This window comes from Cyanistes caeruleus, chromosome 5 (assembly GCF_971803275.1).
Source record: "Cyanistes caeruleus chromosome 5, bCyaCae1.hap1.1, whole genome shotgun sequence".
Classification (NCBI taxonomy): domain Eukaryota; kingdom Metazoa; phylum Chordata; class Aves; order Passeriformes; family Paridae; genus Cyanistes; species Cyanistes caeruleus.
Genome location: NC_141705.1, coordinates 40,447,910 through 40,462,761, shown reverse-complemented (window position 1 = coordinate 40,462,761; position 14,852 = coordinate 40,447,910). Strand labels below are relative to the sequence as shown.

At 40.2% G+C, this 14,852-nt stretch overlaps 1 protein-coding gene across 1 annotated transcript in view; it reads left to right on the top strand.

Moving 5' to 3' along the window:
- The first annotated feature begins 7,568 nt into the window (after positions 1–7,568).
- LOC111928358 (uncharacterized) overlaps positions 7,569–14,852 on the top strand; it is a 93,277-nt gene continuing 85,993 nt past the window's right edge. The window contains exons 1-2 of the mRNA XM_086890437.1: positions 7,569–7,613; positions 11,439–11,844. Coding sequence (XP_086746563.1) covers positions 7,569–7,613; positions 11,439–11,844 — 451 coding nt within the window. The remainder of the gene's footprint in view (positions 7,614–11,438; positions 11,845–14,852) is intronic.

Sequence of the window (14,852 nt, the reverse complement as noted above, 5' to 3'; positions counted from 1 at the left end):
ATCCAGCTGGTACTTATTATCTCAACAGATTCATTCTGTAATAGGCAACTCCATGTACTTGTATCAGTTGACTATAGCCTATTTTAGGCATAGAAAAATGCAGACTTTTTAGTGGGAAGATAAAAAATGATGTTTTGAGAAAATGAGGTGAGTTTTTTAGTTATTTTTTTATTTTTTTTTTTAATTTTTTTTTCTTTTCCCTCCTCATTGTTATTTCTAGGAGTTATTCAGGAATTTTATTATGTTTGGGGTTTTTTTTCCCTTTGTGAAACAACATCAGCCAAATTTCAAGTGCCTTCAGTGCATTATATGTCTGTGCCTGCACAGCTTGAGATATATACATGGAAGCTGAGAATGTTTGCAGCTGCAAAACTGCCACATGTAACTTTAAAAATGCTGTAGTTATGTTTCAAAGTAATATTTATTAGCAGATTCATTCACAAGCCTGACAAAAAGCTTCTGCCTTCAAACAATGTACTTCTTACAGTCATCATCCTACTGTTGGATAGTCTAATAATAAATTTTCAATCCTAAAATATGACGGTATAAATTAATAGAAATTGGCCTATTTTAAGAAGAAATGACTTCTCAGATGACAAGTTTTACACATCCAAATTAGGACATAAAGCAGTGCATCCTTTCTGCAGAATTATTAGACATTTTAATGAAAAATATTTGAGTTTGAATTTCTTTTTATTAGCAAAATAAGCTTTTTGTGCTTTTCCTTTCTGCATGTCCCTTCCTACCCCTCAATGTGCAGCTTCCCAGGGTTACTTAAACCAATCCAAGCCCCATCTTGGGCAAGCTGTTCTCACTTTTAGTTAGCACAGACATTTGATATGCCAGACACAGAAACTGATAAGACTAGAAGCAACATCAGGGGGAAAAAAAGTGTAGCTGGATCAGTTTCCAGAGTGAGGGGTAACACAGCAGAAGAAAAAGCAGGATGTGGCCAGGGAGGGCATGGTGCAGAGCAAAATGATCCCATTTTGGCAATTGCAGCCTTCACTCATCCTATAATTCCTTATCTCTCCAGGCCCTGTTATCTTCGCATGGTGACTGGCTGACTCGGTGATCTCTGGAAATACACGGCAGAGCACTTGACTGGTCCTGCCACCTCGTGTGGCTTTCTGCTCTGTCCCCAGGCCCAGGAGGTGTGCAGAGGAGTGTAGGGCTCTGCCTGTGTTGCAGAGTCTGCTTCCTTCCCAGTCTTGTAAAATGCTGGCTTAGATGATGCTGTACTTGAACTGCAGCCAAGCTGCTTGGTACAATAGCTTTTTCTGGACATGATGTGACACTGCAAATAGATCTTCAAAGAAGAGTGAGGAGGGAGAGAATAAACTGGTGCTGGATTAAACACAATGTTTACTTTCTCCATTTATACATTAGGTACAAATGCAGGTGATATATGCTAATATTGTCTAACAACTTTCCTTGTATTTCATCTGTGCTCTTTCTTGTATTTTACTTAAGCTGCCTGTGTGTACATACGACAACATATTTGTACTCTCTATGAATTTTTGATTCCATCTATGGTGTGTTTTCTAGGCATAAACTGAAGTTATGTTGTTAATGCAAAGGCAAAAGGCTCATCTTGCTTTTAGCAGAGGAGCTACTGATTATGCTTACATAAGAACCCGAAGGGGGTGAGCAAATGATTCAGAAAAGTGACTCTCAAGTCATTAAAATAAGATACAATTCCAACAAAAACTATGTAATGAACAGAATACTAAATTTATTAAACTCCCTTAACCCACTCCCAAGAAAATAGCCAAATCCACCACCACAAAAAAAGCCCCCGATTAAAATACCAAACAAACAAACAAAACACAAACAAAAAATTCATTTCTCAGCTTCAGGTAGCTGGTTTCAAATTGGTTAACTTTGGTTTACTTTCTCAGAAGAGCTAAACTCTGGTATCCAAGGAGGTAGAGGAATGCAGTCAATCATAATATTTAATATCACATCAAAACCCCAAGGCTTTGTCAGTAAAGTGTTATGAAGAAATGCAAGTATATATATTCCAAGGAAATGGAATATATCTGTGAAGAACATGGAGACTATCTTTGAGAAAACCCTCAAATGTGAAAGAGGACACTGCCATTCAAACTCATTCACCACTCTAAGACAGACTATGTAAACTTCTTGATACCGCAAGAAGTTAACTCAGGTGAAATTACATTTATTGCCAAACTGGGCACATTAACCTAATATGTCAGTGCTATTTATGTAACAGAATAGTTTATGGAGAGGGTCCACCTGGGGTCTGCAGCTGTGACACTTGATTTTGACCATAACTTAGAAGGTGTGTTCTGGGGCAGAGTTAACAAGTAATGTTAACTAGGACTAATGGCAACTGGGTTGACAGGGTCCTTGTAGTGCCTGGCTGAAAGGGAATATTTCTTGGGATAATTTAAAAAGCAGTGCGCTCGTCCTGAGGTCATGCTTTTTGTGTTTATGTGTGTGTTGTAGAAGGTATTATTGGCACCTGTGTCTGCAGGTTGACTACCACTGAAATAGTTCTTGGTGCCCATCTAACCTCCTACAGAGAACTCCAGCAACAGCAGTCACCTGTGCACCTGCAAGTCCCAGGCTGAGGATCTGTGTTTTCTTTCGCTGGACCTAAAAATATTCAGCTGAACGATATTGTTGCAGTCATGCTAGAGAGAGGTAGATGATGATGAGGCTTAACATAGTAGCTGAACTAGGAGAGATGAAGAAGCATTTAACACTTTCGAGCTGGGCTTGTGTACAGTTGAAATTTATTGTCCTTCTCTAGGACCTTTCAGCTTCCAGAAGGTCAAGTAACAATTGGTTTTTTTGGTCTCTGCATATGTACATGTGTATGTATGTACTTATGGGTGTATGAATTCTGGGTTTGCTCTTAATTAACACATCTCTTCTAATGCTGCAGGTAATTCCATTCAGCCCTAAGATGCTTGGGATTTCTCTCTTTATATATAGAATATATATTCTAGGCAGAATGAATCCTTTTAGATTTTTTACTGCAACACAGATGAACCACAACACACAAGGTAACCTTTAGGACCAGTTAATTCTGTTAACAATTCCTCTTGGAAAATGAAGCTTATTAGTGTTTGTAGAATAAACACAGAGCTAGAATTCAAGTCTGAAATTAATTTTATTTGGAAACAGTCCCGGCCTATTGTTTTCTATTTGTTTTGATTATCGCAAGGCGGGGGAGAGGGGGGGAGAGGATTTGAAGCACACGTTGTAGGAATATGATGCTGATTCAGAGAGCCGGTTTACTTTTGTTTCGGTTTCTCCAAGACTTTGGGAGTTTTCCTCCCTGCGGCCGCTGTGCGGTTCGGCCGTGCCGCGGTGAGCGGGCGCCTCGCAGCGGTGACTCGGGGGAACTGCAGAGGGCCGGGGCACACGAGGATTTGGAAATCCACCCGCGGAGGGTGCTGCAGTCCAAGGAGAGTTCAAGGATATTGTTGAAGCTGTTCTGCAGATAACCACTTCTGCAATCCAAACACCGCCTCTTTCTGTAAGCCTTCAAATGTACAATCTGTAGGTAAGTTTCATATTAAAAGGCTTGCAGCCGTCAACTGCTCCACATAACACGGAGCATATGGTATATTGGTTAGTACCTTCCCTAATTAATAATAAAAAAATCCCACAAACAAAACCAAACCATAACAAACCAAAACAAACAAAAAACCTCCCAAATCCCCAAACAAACCAAACCTCATATAATTTTGAGCTATTTGTCGTCTCTGTTATCTAATTGGGTGATGCAGTATTGCAGGCTCATAGGCTTGCATCTTATACAGAGATGCTTTCCATGTCCTGTGCAGTTTTAGTGGAAAATACTGATACAGCTCAACTCCAACTAGAGAGCCAGAGAGATCAGGTGAATAAGGGTTAACATTATTGTTTATCAAGTAATTATCTGTGTCTGCTCTCATTCGGACTGTTGATTCAAATCCCTGTTTTCTCTGATGTAAGGTTAGGTGATTTATAGATACCTACTTTCAGGATCTCTGGAAGGGCTCTCACTCTTGGAGTTAATTTCAGTTGTGCCTGCATCAGTATTTATTGGAGGTGCCACAGGGAATTCCATCTGGTCTCTGAATCTATAAAACGTTTCTGGCATTGCAGTGAGCATGTGTATACTATCCTTGGACATGAGCTAAGGGCAACTAAATTGAGTCCTAAAATTTTTTCCACCCAAAATAGCTAGTGCAAATACCAACTGTTCTGTGACATGAATCTGTTTCTTTCTTTTTCTAGTCATTTCTTAAAGTCTTCATACCAGCCAAGAAACATTTGCTGACTGATTCTTTGTTATGTCTGATATTCTAAATCAAGTTTTGATTTTAGAATAACAAAATACTGAATGCTACAGTAGCTGAGCTTTGTTGCTATGATTTTGCCACACTACAAGTTCCATTGTTCCCACAAGCTTTACTACTTAAATGTGTCCAAAGTGACCTAGAGACTTCTGATAACTGAGCTGCATAACTGATCAGAACAGCCCAGGCTTTGCTGTGTTGGAAGGAATGATTGCAAGGATCCAGTGTTTCTGCAGACAGAGACTAAGCTGATTGCATATGTAGAATATCAGTATAGGGATATATTACCCTGAGTTATGCAAACATAATGTTCTGTTAGAAAATGTATTTACAACGAAAATGATGTAAGTATCCTTACACTGCCATGAATCAGCATTGAGTGCAGGTGGTTTAACTTAAATTTCCCTATTGAAAAAGGGTCTCTGGTGGGAAACAGCTACATGTTTGTTACCTAGTATTTGTTGTGTGGCAGAACTCAGAAGATCCAACTAAGAATGGACTACTTTTTAACTTAAATGGTTATAAAAATATACACATAAACAGACAATGCCTGGCTGAAAAAGAATCTTATATTAAGGTCTGGATTTAAACAAAAGATACTGGTCAGAAGCACGATTGCATCTGAGCAGGAGGGAGTTTGGTGTTGAAGGGCTGAGCTGATGTCAGTGTGCCAGTGCATATTGGTGTGTTCTTTTTAGATCAATCTTCTGACTATTCCCACTTACTGTACTTTGCTTTGCACCCTGGAGCAGTCTCAGAGTGAAATGGATTCCTCTTGGGTGAAACACCGGCAGAAGTGCTCCAGGCACCATTTCATGTTCTCCAGACACAGATGGGTGTTCTGTCCTTGAGGAAAAGTCCAAAATGTATAAACAGACAAACCCTAACCATGTCTGGTGTGGATGTCAGGTCCACAGGATCAAGTAGGTTCCATTATAAATTTCCTCCTATTTTTCCACAGTGCCTCCTGGTAGTTTACGGTATCGTGGTACTGCATGCTGTCATGCTCCATTGGTAAGCTGTGACTTCAAAACAGGTTGTCCTGGCTGATAGAGAATTATAGCAGTGCTTGGCAACATGTGAACTTACCTGAAACTAGTTTGGGGTAAGTAGTCTGAAACTTGGAGTGAAGAAACAGGGATATTTAGTGAGTGGGGCAGGGGATGCCTTTCAAATACTCTTTTCTAATTCACCTAAGCCTCCCTGTCCCAAATGAAAGCGCTGGCATGGATTCAAAGTAGTGTATACAAGTGGACAGAACTTTTCCCTCGGGAACTCATGTCAGATAAAAGAAACTTAAAAATAATTAAAATAGAGCCTACAAGAAAAAAAAAAAAAAAAAAAAAGGTCTTTATCCTGAGCTAGAGAAATTTATTTCCAAGAATATGTCTGCAGTTAATCACCCTCTGCTCTTTCCACAAACTAGACATTGATTTTTGGGGGAAAGATCTTGTGTATATGTTCCTCATTAAATTAATGATGTTTCAGTCCTAAATGTTTTTTTACTTGATTCAAGCAAATTGATTTGCACATGAATGATGATGATCTATGACACAATAACAATGTACTAATAGTATCTTCTGTGTTAATAGCAATGATGTTGTTAGTGTAATAGGATATTGTAGTTAGGACTGAAGGCATACATCTACTATGAGTTTAGTTATCACAAGAAAAATGAACATCTGAGAGATGTTACACTCATTAAAGTTTAATCTTTTATAAAAAATAACTAATGTTACAGGAGCCTTCGTCATCTTGCATTGTATATTTTTTACTCCTGAGAGGAAGATGACTATCCTTTTTTGTTTCTTCTTGGTTAATTGTCTTTAATGACTTAAAATAACAATATTAAAGGCACTTATCTCTACAGTGTGGTAAAGTTTTCAGCACTGTTTCAGTGTAGTGCATCATACTTCTACAGATGCCTAAAATGGACAATCAACATTCTGCAATTCTAGAAAAACAGAAATTAAAATTTACAAGAGTGGTTGCTGTTGGATTCTGTTATATTAGTGAAAATGAGATCAGGTGTTAGATATCTGTATTTGCTATGAAATCTAGCTCTCAGACCTTAGAGATGATGGAGCAGTGATACTTTGTTAGTATGTGGGTAGGCAAGTGAATGATTCTTCACTGTACCCAAATGCTGCTGCTACTCTGTGGTCTCTGGACCTACCTGGAACACACACAGAGTCATTCTCAGACTTTCAGTGCTTGCTAAATCAGGGGAGAGCAGCCATGCACATTTGGGTTCTCCCACTGCATATGAAAATACAGTAATCACAGGGACAGGACTGTGTGTGTCACCAGTAAGGCTGGAGTGTGGAGCAGTCTGTACTTTACAGGCATGTCCAGAAGGAATTATTTTAAGTATCCACTAGCATCACCTCAAGCCTCCTTTATCTGTGATTCTTGTTCCACCATTAAGTTCCACGATTCCCCTCCTCTTCAGTACCCTTAGAGCTGAAGTGAAGGGAGTCTCCCCACTACCAGTTGTTGAGATCTAAATTCACCAGCTATCAACATTGGTCTCTGCCTTCACTGAGCAGAAAAAGGCTGATTTGGTGGGTGATTTATGTTTTCTCCTGAATTGCACAAGGAAAGACCTTCTTTCTCTTGACTCCAGAAAGTCTGTAGATCAGCTAAATAAAGTGTTTCATTTAGGTAACATGAACAACTTTCTGTGCTGACAATGCTGCATTCAAGTTATTTATTTCAGATACCTACTAATTACTTTTGTATTTTCATGTAGATATTTTCTTTTCGCTCTTTATTTCCAGCAGCTGCCTCCCCTACATGGAAAGGTTGTTTCTCTAGCCTCACCAGAGAAAGCTGATCTCACTGACTGAGCACTAAGTGACACTGGAACATGAAGGGAATAAATAAGCAAACTCTAACGATGGGAAAATGTGGCAACAAGAACTTGTGCTGTTGAAATTCATTAAAATCTGGTGGGGGACTAGAAGGATGAGTTCTAAATAGTTGCTGGCAGTTTTTTTCCTGTTACAGGACATGACTTTTAAGGGGAACATATGCCCTAGAGAAAATAGGTGATTGCAAGTTAACAAAAGGCCACTGGAAAGTTCAGAGCTACATTAGGTACCTACAAATCTGACAAGAAAACTTGGCAGTGGAAAATCTAATTGAGAGAACAGAGTTGTATTAGAGTCTAGATAATTATAACATTGCAAAAACTCTAAAGACTTTCACTCAAGCCAAAAATGCAGGTTAAATGGAACAAAATACCTCATGGTTGCTGTTAAAGGAAAAACTAAAAATGTTACCATCAATAAGGTATACAGAGAATTTTTTTTGGCACTGAAGAAAAAATAACTTACTTGTTGTGACATTCTGTTTATTTCCTTGTGATAAACTCACCAGATACTCTTAGAACTAAATAAGTGATCATGCTTAGTAAATTTTTTTTGCCATATATCATATATTACCTATTTTTCAGATGCTGCAATCTTTGACAACAGTACAGCGTTTACTGAAAATGAATGCAGTAAATTGGTGGAAAAGTGAAAGCTTAGCCATGAAGTTGCAGGAGCCAATCATCTCCAGTATAACAGGGTGTCCTGGTTCCAGCTAAGGTAGAGCTCATTTCTTCTCGGTAGCTGTTACAGTGCTGTGTTTTGGATTTGGAATGAGAATGGTGTTGATAACACACTGGTGTTTTGTTTTTTGGCTAAGTCAAGTTTATTGTAAGTCAAGGACTTTTTATCCTTGTCTCATGCCCTGAATGCAAAAAAAATCAAACTGGGACGGAGCATATCTGGAACTTGAACTGACCAAAGGAATATTCCACATCACAGAATGTCATGCCTGGTTTATAAACAGGAGGGAGTTACCTGAAAGGGGTGACCAGGGTTTGTGTTCAGGAAGGGAGGTCTGGCATTGGTCAACAAGTGCTGAACAATTGTATTGTGCATCAGTTGGTGTTTTTTTCCTCTTTGTATTATCATTGTTATTTTTTCTTAGCATTATTATTATATTTTTCTTTAGTTTCAATTATTAATCTGGTCTTATCTCAACATATGAGTTTTACCTCTATTCTCCTGATTCCACTGGATGATGGGGGGGAAGGGAGGAGGGGTTGAGTGAGTGGCTGTGTGGTGTTTCATCTCCAGCTGGGATTTAAACCATGACACAGGCTATTGGGAAATGATATCAGAATAATTAAGGTCATGCTAGCTAGAAAAAACAAGAAAATCACTCTGATCCACATTTAATATTGGTAAATTGCAGAGTAATGTTAATGAAGCATAAATTATGTGCTAATAATTTGGTTGCTACTTAGAAAGATGTCTGTTGGGACATGGAGGCATATGAAGGCTTAGATAAGGAAATCATCCCCAAACACCCCTACCTAACAAAGCTTGTCTTGATTTAGTGTGCAGGGAGTTCTCCCTATTTCATGAAAATAATGATGGGAATGAATCTACACTGTGCAATGAAGCACTGTGCAATTACCAGGACAGCTGTAGAGAAGCAACTTCCTATAATTATGAAAGTTTTCATCCGCTAGAAATATGCAGTGCATTTACTGACCCTCACAGAAAGAGATTAAGAATAAAAGGTTATGAGTCTTCTATTTATCTGACAAAGGAGCAGTTACTGCAGAGGCTGTCTGAACCCTGCCTTCTCTACAGCCAGACTGGATGTGGAACGACTTATACCTACTCTAAGTAAACTGATGTCTACCTGACACTACAAAGAAATTTGTTTGATTTCTGGAAGCATTATTCCCACATTACCTAGAAGCATTATTCTACATTACTTAGTCTGGCAGAGTGCTGTGAGGATGTAACTGCATTGCTTTTGGTGCCGAGGCTAGTTCAGGGATGCATGTACTGCTAGCTTTTGTGCAGCATAGACACGTCCCATGTATAACTGCTGGGAATGAAAGGCCAGAGCTGCCACAAGAAATAGCCTTCTAGGTCCTATGACTTTGACATCCAAAATAGCTACATGTTTTGTAGAAATAAGCAAAGCTTATTGAACTTGAGATAGCAGGGAGCAAAGTGGATCAGACTTGGGCATTTTGCCCAAAAGGGCACCACCTTTTTCTGGGCAGTATTGACAGAGAAAGATTAGAGCCAGTTCTATTACTGAACCACAGAATGCTGCAGCCAAGGTCTCAGGGAACTCTCCCTGCTGTGACAGCCAAGCCTGCTGTACGTTTGTTTTTTAAAGTGTTTTTTTAAATTATCTCTCGGATAATTCTAGAACTCATGTGTAAGGATTGTGGAATGAAGGATCATTTCATATCATATAGCTATGATATAGTTTTGGACCAGTGACATCTCTCAGCCCTGCTACCTTGTAGATTTCCAGATATATTTAGCCTTACAATCATTTATTGTTCTTCTAATGCTGTCTTGGAATAGCTGCATATATCCATCCATTTGTATATTCTTCTGTATATGGACATGCAGTTATCTCAAACTTATTCATATATTTGACTCTACCTTTCCGGGGCATATTTTTAAAGGAATGTGTAGTGGTACTGAAATGTGAGAGCATGAAGAGAAAACCCCAAATGTTGCCTGCAATGGATCTGTGTCTGATATGAAATAACCTTCTCTACAGCTGGAAGAGATGACTTTCTGTACATACAGTTTTGGGGCAGAGGCATAGGTAATGTGTAATTTGAAGGTATTTTATTCTTAGCTGAGTGCCAAACTTTTCAGAAATGTATTGGAGAAAGTTCAGTGGAGCCACTGTGCAATTTCAAAGAGATGTTCTTTTTACAGTGCATTTTGGAGAAGACACTGAAATAAATATTTGCAATGCAGCTTGGTAATTCCAAACACCACTGTGCTGCTCGACAAAATATTCAGTTGTGTAAGGGTTCTGTAACAGAACATGCTTGTGTGCTATTGAAGGTGGTTTATAGAGCAAACAATAGCTAGTGTCAATGTACAGCACTGCACACTAAATCAATGAGGGGTGCCTTTGACTTCAAGTTTGCTCAGGTTCACAAAAGAATTTGTTCACTTCAGTCTCAGCAGTCAGCTGTGAGACATGTTAGCCTCCTGGTGAATGCATTCTCATTTCTTTATTCTAGGACCTGTAGGAGACTTGCTGATAGAGAATGTTATTAAAATAGCTGCATGCTTTTTTTTTTTCCCTGTCAAGCATTGTAGGGGTAAATAAATGACTGAGCTGGTGTCCTCATCAAAAACCCTCAAATAATTCCTGGTTTATGAGGAAATACAGTTGGTTCTCATAGTACATCTTGTTCCTTTATCTAATATTTTGTGGAATTTTATTGGAAAAATCACACTATTACTGATGAAAAGCATTGTTTGGTACTGAAAACTTGTAGCACTTTTTAACAGTACAAAGTTAAACTCAGGTTACCTTGGGCAGTACCAAATTCGGTACTGATGTCCCCAAAATTCCTCACTTCTTAAAAAGTGGTAGTGTGAAATGTGGGGAAAAACCCTAAACCTTGCAAGATATAAGGAAAAGATAAGTAATTTGAATAGCAAAGCTCCATACTTTTTGCCTGGGAAATATATGAAGAAAATATTCCTAATCCCACCTCAAAGGTATTTTTAAAAATACCCTTGAATGTGTTTCTGTCTTGCTTGTGCACTCATATGCAAAGATGATCACAAAGGATGGTTAAAAGAGCTTAATAATTATTTAGTCTTGACATAATATTTTAAATTATTCTCCACCTGCTGAGTTCCTACTCATTTCTTCAGCCCTCTTTCTCAACAGGTGTGTGGTTTTACACCACCCCAGCTATGTCTATCTATTGGAGACACTCGGGGTGCAAACACCAAAACCCTTCTTCCACCCTGCAGATGGGAATGGGATGGGTGTTGCTCCACAGCCACATCCTGACTCGGTTTTGCTGTAGGGAGTGACTGGCTGGTGTTGGGAGAGGCGGTGACAACCAGACCCATGCAGGGTGTAACACTGAGCTGCAAAATGAACAAACCAAGAAAGTAACCCAAGGAAGTTTTAATTACTGGAATTTTTCCAGGAGAGTGGCTGCCCACAAATTGACTTACAGCCGGGCCTGTTCACTGGGTTGTAGTGAAAAAGGGAGGCTGATGCCACCATCTCACCCACGTGAGATGGGTCCAGGGCACTGACGTGTAGGAACAAATTCACCCGGGGACACATCGGTCCCCGAGGAGGGCGGAGGGGCAGCGAGGAGCTGTGTGCTACCAAGTGCTGCGCAAACACCCGCGGGCCAAGGGCACCGCCAGGAGCCGCCCGCTGTGGGACCCCGGCAGGCCTAGGCCGGGCACGGGGCAGGGCCCGCTGCCAGCCGCCCTTCCTCCCGCCTGCCGCCCGCAGCAGGGCAGCGGGGCTGAGCTCGGAGCGCTGATTCCAGCCCGCTCGGCGGCTCCGCCGGGCGCTGCAGGCTGCGGGGCCGCTGCCAGGTGGCGATGTGCGCCCAGGAACGGCGCCTCAGCACAGCCTCCCCCGCCGCCCTCCCAGGCCTCCGGCGTGACGGCCCCGCTGGTCGTGAGGTGCTGCTGGGCCGCTTCTGCCTCAAACCGTACGCAAAGAGAGAGAAAAGCACATACTGTTATATGATTTTTTAAAGTGCTCGCATTAAATGACAGGAGGTTTAGAACAGATTATTAGGAGGAAGTTCTCTGCTGTGAGGCTGGTGAGGCACTGGAAGAGGTTGCCCAGAGAAGCTGTACATGTCCCATCCCTGGAGATGTTCAGGCTGGGGCTCTGAACAGCCTGCTCTAGTAAAGGGTGTCCCTGCCCATTGCAGGGGGATTGGAAGTGAATGATCTCTAAGGTCCTTTCCAAGCCAAACCTTCCTATGATTCTGTGAAACCCTGTTTTCTTATATACCTAACTGATGTGGTGAGTGGAGCAGAACCCAAATCCCTGCTTTGCCCTAAGTTAACACACAGGTCACATTATGGGTGTGGGTGCCTCTGGAGCCAGGGTGCTGCCAAGCCACCCCACCCAGCCCCAGCCTCTGTGTGCCACACATCAGGGTGTTGGGAGCCAGCAGGTAGAGGCTTGTGGACAAATATAAATAATATTGTGTATTATGTATTATTGTGTATTATGTGTTATTTAATATAAAACTTAAAGCAACTACTTGAGCCTACTACATTAGAGGCTGGTGAGTATTCCTGGATTTTGTGTGGAGTATTTTTTTTTTTTTAATTTAATAAAATAATTTCATTTAATATTGAAAATTCTGCAAGATGTAAACCAAAGATGTCTCCATATCTGCTTGCAGATATGCAACCTTTGCATGTGAACAAGCGTGTTACCTTCAAAGTGCCTTTCAGTCTGGCTTTCCTCCTCTTTGTAAGAAAACCTTATGTTAACTTGGCTGAACTCAAATTACCCTGTACTAATTGATGTGCTGGAGGTAGCTTTCCTTCAAGAAAGAGACAGTTCTGGGTTGAGAAAGCTTTACTCTGTATAAACAAGTGGCATTTGTTACAGATGGTAACATGTGTTCCAACTTTTTGTTCTGAGCAAGACATGCCAAGGATACATCCAGCATGTTTTTTTTTATGCTGGTAATTGGGGGTGGAAGGGAAAATTCTTTTAATCTATCTGATCCTGATTGTTATTTGCTCAGAAATGACAATTATTTTAAAGAGAATTAATTAGGAGTCCGTCAGAGAACTCCAGTGCAGCTGGCTGGAAATGTCTGATTCAAAAGCAGTAATTATTGCAGGTTTGAGAAGAGAGCTGAAATGACCCATACATTTAGTCTGATTAAATTAATCCAAAAGTAACCAGAAGTAGTGCTAATTCTCTGCTTCTACTGGGTGCAGCAGTGCACTAATACCTGTGATGTCAGGGGACAGGTGCTAGTGAAGCATCTTAAGTTGACAGAGTTACCTCATAGCCATCCTGCTGTAAGCCACCTGGATAAACTTTTGACACACAGAGGCTCTGATGGTGAAAAGCTGAGAGGTTAAAACACAGACACTGGATGTAATGGACTCCTGCCAATCTGTGGCTAAGTGGTTATTGGCCTGTACACCATGAAGGGATAAAAAAAAAAGGAAAAAAATAATCTGAGAAGAAGAATGAGAGCAAGAAGAGATGCATTCAGAGTTGAAGCTCTCTGGAAAATAGTCAGGACACATTTTAAGTAGTGTTTTGTTTTCTATCATATCTGCAAGCATTGTATTACAACAAGATTGTTTGGTATTAGTCTTATATGTGACTAGTTTTGGAGCACTTCATGTACTCTGGCACTGCTACCTGTACAAGTGTGTTAGTGGAAGCTGCTTCTCTGTGTCAAAAAGAAACACATTACAAAAATATTTAAAAGAAGTGAGGAAAAAAGCAAAAAGTGTGTTTATGTGAAAATGGATATATGGCTGCTAAATCTGATGATGCTGAGGTTAAAAAGAATGCAGGAAGGACCCCTAAAACTGAAAACAATATGACCAAATTATCTTAGATGCTATGTTCTTTCTACAACTAAAGAATGACATTATGGGAGCTTTTAAAATTTGCCAAGTTGTTTCCAAATAATTGGGCCACTCATGGGAAAGAACTGTATTAGTACCAGAGAGTGCATCAGTCAGGAGCCTATGAGGTTTCAGTGAAGCAGTGGTCTAGCATGTAAAGTTTATGAGTTTATACATAATAATTTGGTGGAAAGGGACATAAAAATACTTGACTGCCTACTTAAGGAGTATGTAGGTTCAACCTGTGGTCACTTCTTAACTCTGCTGAATGACAGGATGGGGACAGTGAAGTGTGATTTATCATCTGTGACATTTGTTCAAATAGAAACTGAAAATAAAAAATGGCTCCATAATAAAAAAAGCAAAACAAACACCGAATGTCTGAGTGAGCATGGAATTGCAGATATAGATTGAGGCAATGAAGGCAAATCAAACCGAACCTTGGTATTTTTTGGAATCCTGGTCACTACGCTTGATCTATTAAAATGAGGCTAGAGGTACCTGCAACAGAAAAGCTATGAATAGAAAGGCTATGAACAGCAGGAGTGTCTCAAGATGTGACCATTGGATTGAGTGAGGTTGTCATTCCAGACAGTCCCATGTTCAAAAGTAACAGTTTCTGCTGGTTCCAGAAGGAAAAAAAGACAGGGGATATGAATTAGCTGGCCTGACCAAGGAATAGGCAAAAGACAGAGCAGTGTTAATTTGTGGAATTAGTTACCTTGGCATGCCCTGATAACTGTGATGCCCTTATGACAGGGAGATCACAAGAATGAAATTATCCATAAAGACACTTTAACATTCCTTTTAAGCTAACATACATATATGTGTATTTCTGGCATTCAGATAAATACTTGGCATATTCTGGTAGTTATTCCTTCTTACATTTGCATGGGAAGGTAAGACAAAGCCAACTGTCCCCCTAGGAGTTTCTGGAACAAGCTGCTGATTGTTGTGTGCCTACTTGTGCTGAACAGAGCTGTGTTAGAAGTCTGACACCAAATGGAGCAGATCTCTCCTTGACTTAGATTTCTAAATTCTACAGCATGCACAAGACAGACACATGTGTGACTGATAGAGGTATCATACCAGTCTGTCC